Genomic DNA, 7,232 nt, shown 5'->3' on the forward strand with positions numbered 1-7,232 from the left:
GTGCCTGGAGGCAAAACACTTAGTGTATACATACAGAAACAAAATAAAAGAGACCCTGACGGCACGTTTATTATTTTTTTTTCTGAAGCTGGAAGTGCAGCTATCTTGGCGGGACATCTTTGCCTCTCCAGTCAACTCGCCTGCAGCGGCTGGACGCGAGTTTTAAACGTTCAACAGGGCAGAAAACAGCGCAATATTTAGACAGGACACAAGGCGAAGAAGTCACGACAACAGTGCTGACTTACAACTCATGTTATTTTGACATGTGGGCACATATATATACCTTCACAGTCAAATAGAAAGAAAACAAGGCATGGTTCACTGGAGCCCCTATCTCATCGACGTGCTTCATCACTGAGCGTCACAAGCACGTGCTGTACATATCACCTACGGTTCAAAAATATATTTCCTTCTTTGACACGGTCAGAGATGGCGTGGCTTACACAGCTAGTCTTGACACGTTCTATCTCCGCAGCTTCGATAATTTCCCTAGTTCTATATTCTTTGTTTCGTGCTACAACTTTTGTTTCGGAAAAGATTGGTCTAGCCGCCACAATCTCTGCAATGGAGGCCTAGGTGGCCACTAATTACTCTATTTACATTGTAGTTATGCTCCTTCAATCGCTCATTCAGGCATCTTCCTGTTTGCCCTATATATTTACTTCCACAGGACAGTAGGATTGAATAGACAACGCCCTCAATACAGTTTGCAAACTGATTTACATGCATTATGGAACAAGACAGTGGCTGTCTTTCTGTTTCGTTCACTTTTGAACACATTGGGGACAATTTTTTAGGCGCAGAAAATACAACTTCCACATCGGCGTGTTTTCCTATCTTTCTCAAGTTAATGGCTAGCCGGTGAATATAAGGTATGACAGTCGTTTTTCCCCTTCTTTATGTAGTTTCTTCTTGGCCATCCTTTCTGTTTTCCTTTATCTTTTTTAGAACTGATTCCGCTACGGAAATTAATGCATGCTTCGGGGAACCTGCTGCTTCAAGACGGTCTACCTGTCTTTTTTTAAACTATCTGTCATCAAATGCAAACATGACTTGTCTAATACGTTCGTGAAGCGCGTCAAAGCAATGGACCTTTTTACGAGCTTTGAATGGGCTCAGTCAACTGGAAGAAGTGGCTTACAAGAACGTGGCTCATACGCCCAGCAAATGTGACCGTTATAGAAAAACGAAGTTTGATATCTAAAAACTTGATAGCTCCGTCCACCGGAATTTCAAAGGTTAGCACTAGTGGTTTAAAACAATCACGAAGTTTGTCAAGAACCTGAAGCGTTAATGGTTCTAAGCCCATTTCGTCCGTATCAAAGATGATTGAAAATGTCGTCAACGTAACGGAATATTTTGGCTAACCTTGACACTTGCTGTTGTTCATGCACACGCCTATCAAGCTGCGCTAAGAAGAGGTCACTTAAGATTAAAGCTACACACGATCCAATGCATATGCCGTTAGTTTTGATGTAGGGCTTATCTTCCGACGTCATAAATGTCTACTCGAGGTACATTTTTTAAAAATTTTTAAGAACACGTCGATGAGATAGGGGCTCCAGTGAACCATGTTTGTTTTCTTTATATTTGACTGTGAAGGTATATATATGTGCCCACATGTCAAAACAAAATCAGTTGTGAGTCAACGCTGTTGTCGTGCCTTCTTCGTCTCGTGTCCTGTCTCAATTTTGCGCTGTTTTCTCCCCTGTTTAACCATGAACCAACTAGCTCAAGCCTCGACCATTTTAAACGTTCACTGTGACAATTAGCTCAGCTCACAGTGAGTACTCCTGATGCGCATCAGAACGAGACTTACATTATATACTTCAACTTTTTTTTTTACAGAAGATTACGAGCCCCTGCGCCTTTCCGTCGCTCGCTGGCTCGCTGACGCTCACACGCGCAGCACAAAAACACAATTATCAAGCTGGCATGCCACGCTCCAAACAAAGCTTGTTTCACGAGCAAAAACGTGATGCGACAAGAGCCCGAGACAGTAACCCATTTTCTCACTTTACGAAAACCCTGGTCAATCAGAGCTCCTCGGGCTTATCTACTGTCGGAACGTTTGCGAATTGCCCACCCGTCAGCCTCAGTAATCCTACGCGAAAATACCACGTCACTTCCAACGCAGCCTCGGAAGTGACGTGGTTGGCTCGTTTGGTGGTGGCCTGGGACATTGGTTGGCTGGGGCCTCTCCTAACCTTACTTTTCTCCCTCGGGCAATGTTATCTACTACATGTCTTCAAGGCAGGCTATCAGCAGCTTGCGTGACGGAGAAGTTGAGCGTGGACGCCTCGATACACTTATCACAAAATATTTCTGCAGCATGCTACATCCTCTGTAACACTTGGAGGCGAAAGCGAGCTTCACACTTGATAATTCGTCAAGTTATACAATCGGGGAACACAGTTCTTCCAAAGACATAGCGTCACTTTGAAATACCCGCGTACCCAGATTCCGTGAAGAATGTCCGAGTGTTCTTGCTTCATAGTATTTGGATGTTAGATGTATGATGTCGGAAAAAAAAATTTGAACTTTATCGCAAATACATTTCGTAGAACACTTTAATGTGCACATCTGAGAAGTGGGGGTTCGCTTTAGGATTTTTGGTGAGCAGATAACATTTAACTACTTCTTTGATTAAATTTAACCATAAGAACGCGCCCTAAAACTAGCGACCAGTCCGAGTAAGCACATTTTTTTTTTGCAAATCAGGAAATTCGCCAAGACTAACGTGTGTCCCACATCTCACAAAACCACTCAATACGCGAGATTTACGAAAAATCTGAATATCCGTTGTGCCTGCGAACACAGCCAAATATTAGAAGCTTCAACGTGTAGTTTTCTAACCTGCGCATTTAAAGGGCCATGAATTGTCAGGTGAGAAATTCGAATTCCCCACGGAGTAAGTTGTCGTGGAGACTTCCTCCCTACGGATGTACGCGGGCTAGAATATATTGTAGGCATTGTTAACGCACTTCATCGCTTCCGCTTTACTGTACAGCCATCATCAACCACGACATTCGTGCTTGAACGTGGGCAGTGATGGCTCTGAGCCTCGCCTTGTCTGATTGGCTAGGTCTCAAAATCTCTAATTTAGCATGATTGCACATAGGTGCGTACATTGGTGTGTGTGTGTGTGTGTGTGTGTGTGTGTGTGTGTTTGTGCGTGTGTGTGTGTGTATGTGTGTATCAGGGGCGTAGCCAAGGGGAGGGGGCTGGGGGGGGGTTCAACCCACCCCCCCGGAAATTTTTCAATTTTGCTTGCGTATGTATACACGCACACATACAGACGCACGCACGAACATACATAAAGCATGGTTGAACCCCCCCCCTCCCCCGAAAAAAATCTTTGGCTACGCCTCTGGTGTGTGTGTGTGTATGTATGTATGTATGTATGTATGTATGTATGTATGTATGTATGTATGTATGTATGTATGTATGTATACATGCTCAACAGTAGCATAGCCAGACATTTCTTTCGGAGGGGGGGGGGGGGGTGTCAACCATACTTTCCGTAGGTTCCTGCGTGCGTTTGTATGTGTGCGTGTATATAATACACATGCAACATCGAAAAATTTTGGGGGTATGACTCCCCCCCCCCCCCCCGCCCCCCTTTGCTACGGCCCTGGTTATGCTATACAAGTTTTTTGGCGACGATAACTTACTCCACGGGTAGCCTTGTTCGTGTTTGGGGATCTCATTTTCGGTCTTCAGTTATGTGAAATTTTCGTTGTCTTCTCGAGTTAGCCGAAGCTTCGAGTACTCACCTTGCCCTGAAGCCGCAGACAAGGAGGCGATGAGCGTGAACGCCACAGTGACGACAACTGCCGTTTCTTTCCGTGCATAGGTGCGTCTTGACTCCATGCTCTCTGGTCGCCAGATGCGTAGTTGCCTGCAGCAGCTATGGAACTCGGGAACTACTTTATATGTCACCGTTCTATATAGATATGGATGGAGTTATGAGTAGCGGGGCGTGAGAGGCGTTTTCATAAGGTCGCGAGCTGATAGCACGCAGCCTTATCGCGTTGCTCCTGCGCATCGACTGACGTTGGTGCCAGGATGTGTGACGCAATGCTTCTTTTTTTTTATTGAGCGTTACGGAACAAGTACATTGTCCACACCCTTCCTCGCTTACCACGTAGACGTCATCCGCTTCCGCCCACGATACCATATCGTGACGTTTCGTTTGCAAAAGGCGGTGACGTAAGGCGAGGAGCGGCTCTCTTACCACGGCACGTTACCACGGCGTTGCTTTGGCACAGCTTCCTTACACTAGTGTAAACTCATGAATCAGAATACACTGAGTCATGGTTTGGAACGTTTTATAGCTACTGAATCGTGATGCGCAGCTGCCGTCTTTGCGTATTGACTGCTGAGCTTATGTTCTCAAAACCAAGCGCTATCAGTTTCGATATCGCCCTTAAAGTTCGATCCCTCTTTCGCATTTTACCCCTTATTCATCACGCTCGTTTTGACGCTGTATCATTGCGAAAAGCTATTGTGCGATGAGCAGTCATGTGAATAGGGAGCGAGCCGACTTTTCCATTAGCCCCTTCAGACGGTACTCGATGTGATAACATGTACCGGACGGCGATTAATCCTATAGCGCTCCTCGACACGACTATCAACCTCTGGCATTTCGATCGCGCCGTATTGACTCAGTCGGCGCCTCTTCCATTTTTTTTTTCCAGTGCCAGCCGGATTCGGCCGATCCAACCATTCACCGCCCTGTCCTATCGTTCTTTACGCTTCGCCGTCAGATAGCACTCGCGTCTGCTATGAGGTAGAGTTACCGTATATGATACCTTTAGGTAGCATCTGCAGTAACTATACTGTGAGACAAAGCCTCTCTACCTTCGAAGGAAGAAGAGCTTTACTTCGAGGTCGTGGGGGAGGCACCCTCCGGTTGGTGCCTCATCACGGAAATTGGAGGAGACAATCTTGTCACGAGCCAAGATTGACACTTTACTTAAAGAAAAGAGCGAGCAAACAGGGTGTCTTTTTATGCCACAACGATAATCGTCATATCTATCGCGTTCCTTTCGTTGCATTATCGCCGCGCCCGGCATTTCCTGGTCACCATTCTTGATAAGAAAGCGGCGAGCGCCGAGTTTTCAAGAAAGGAGACGCAAGCAAGCCAGATGATGATTGTTTTCGTGGGACAAATATAGGGAGGGGGGGCGTTTTCGCTCAATCTCAGTGTTGTTTCTCTTCCGAGCTCTTCTGGTCGAGCATTTCCGGTTTCCCGAATATAAGAAAAAGTTTTGTAAAAAACAAATGATATGAAATCGACTCTTCTGGATCAAGACAACAATTAAATTGAATACATATGATACCGGAGCATAAGTTTACTTAAGATGAGGGACAATTAACTGGGAGAATAATTAAAGAAAATTATTTGAATGAGCTCATTAAAAGAGCAGGCGGTTTTCTTGCGAGTAGCTTAGGTTGTCTCGATGCACCGACACGCTGGGTGCGTCACTGCTTTTTCAACATTCACACTGGCGGAAACATGGCTTTCGGCGAGAACGGCACACTTCGTGCGCTCCCGACTTCGCCCTCTTCGTCCCTCGGTCCGACGTAGTGAAAGAAGTACACGCTACAGCCACTACAGCAGTGACGTAGCCAGAGGGTGGCACACCGGGCCCGCCCCTCCCCTATGGTAAAAAAAGATTTTTTTTGCCATGTCATACGGAGCACAAAACGACACTCGACCACATCTGCCTGAACAAGCGGTGAAAGGCGGACTAGTTGGTACATGTTTTTCAATAGAGAATAAACAGTGCAGATACGGGATCTGCCTGCCCGGCTCCCCTGGTGATGAAGCCTTCAGGCTGCTGAGCGGGGCTAAACGAAGAAATTAAAGGGACTGTCTACCGTACTTCATCGCTGTTCTGTTTTGTACCGCAATAGAAAGCGTACCGTCTGAAGTGTCCAACCTTGCAGCGGTTTCTCTGGAAAGTGAGTAGAAAATTTTAAAACAGAATTTTTCGATCTGCGTTCGGTCTTCTTCCATTGGCGTGAAACATGCCCACAACACTGGTTGGTGGACGCGATGATGATTGTAGTTCCGGTAAAAATTAAAACCGAAAGCACATGTGACTTCTGTAGGATTACTTTATTTTCGCTGAACACTATTGTAATGAATGTAGCAGCCGTTTTCAGCGCGCTAGCGGTTAAATGAAGCCTTAATAGCCTTAATATACGATTACAGAACACTTGTTTCGCTGTAATCGCAGTCTATGCATTTATGTTAGCACTGCTGCTGCAATCCAAGCCAAGTCTATTCATCAAAAAGAGGCGATAAGTGCGCGGAGAGCCGCATGGCATAGCACATGAGTTGAAGCAGACGAAATCGAAGACGGCGCCGCAGGCAGCGCCACCGGGCGCCTTTTTGGATGCGTGAGAAAAAAAAAAAGCAAAAAACTACTCTCTGACGCAACCGAAAGCTGCCTCAAGTGCGTAAAATACAATTTCAAGTTGTACATGTTTGTTTTTAGGCAAATGAGTCTACCTGCGAGGATTTCTTGTCCTACCAGTAGATTGACCACATCGCTGTTGGGTGACGCTAGCTGAGCTGTCATTCTTTCACAATTTTCAACATCAAATAAAAATATAATTCATTTTTTTTAGGTAAAAACATGCTCGTTACCGCCGCAAGGCTAGGGTGGCTAGAAGGGGAGGTGTGCTGAGCGCGGCAGCCAGCCATAGGAAAGGGTGGTCCTCTTTCGCGTCATCGCCGCTAGGGCACAACATAGCGCTGCCATCTGGGGCGCCGTCAGCGTTTCCGCGGCACTAATCCGGCTGTCAACGCCTGGCCGGCGGTTTGTAGTTGTGTAGTTTGCTGCAAAGTGTTGGCGTGTTCTGTTGATTCATGAGTGCTGTGTGCTGGCAAAGATGCCGTCTATCTCAAAGAAAAAAACTCAGCGTTATTGGTGCTTCGTGCCAGGGTGTGATTCCGGCTACAGATCCTGTTCGGAAAAGTGTCCCTTTTCCCTGCACCGACTTGCCAAGAACTGTTCTTGAAGTGGGCATGCGCCATTCCGAGGGCTGACAAACCGCTTCAAGAGAATTCCGATGTTTGCGCAAGGCATTTGCGCAAACAGAGGAGTGAATGACAAAAAGTAAAAAAAAATTAATGACAAAAAAGTCAAAAGAAGAAACCTTGTGTAATGTGAGACATGCCGCGGAAACGATCAAGTGCATTCTGTTGTACACAATAA

The 7,232-nt window shown here is 46.0% G+C and overlaps 1 protein-coding gene across 2 annotated transcripts in view; it reads right to left on the minus strand.

Annotated features, from left to right (window-relative positions):
• The window catches only part of LOC119372080 (uncharacterized), a 31,708-nt gene extending 27,649 nt beyond the window's left edge, over window positions 1-4,059 (minus strand). For both annotated transcript variants that reach the window (XM_049419597.1, XM_037642532.2), the window contains exon 1: window positions 3,777-4,059. In XM_049419597.1, coding sequence (XP_049275554.1) covers window positions 3,777-3,873 — 97 coding nt within the window. In that variant the 5' untranslated portion in view covers window positions 3,874-4,059. The remainder of the gene's footprint in view (window positions 1-3,776) is intronic.
• Between the last annotated feature and the right edge of the window lie 3,173 nt (window positions 4,060-7,232).

This window comes from Rhipicephalus sanguineus, chromosome 10 (assembly GCF_013339695.2).
Source record: "Rhipicephalus sanguineus isolate Rsan-2018 chromosome 10, BIME_Rsan_1.4, whole genome shotgun sequence".
NCBI classification, from domain to species: domain Eukaryota; kingdom Metazoa; phylum Arthropoda; class Arachnida; order Ixodida; family Ixodidae; genus Rhipicephalus; species Rhipicephalus sanguineus.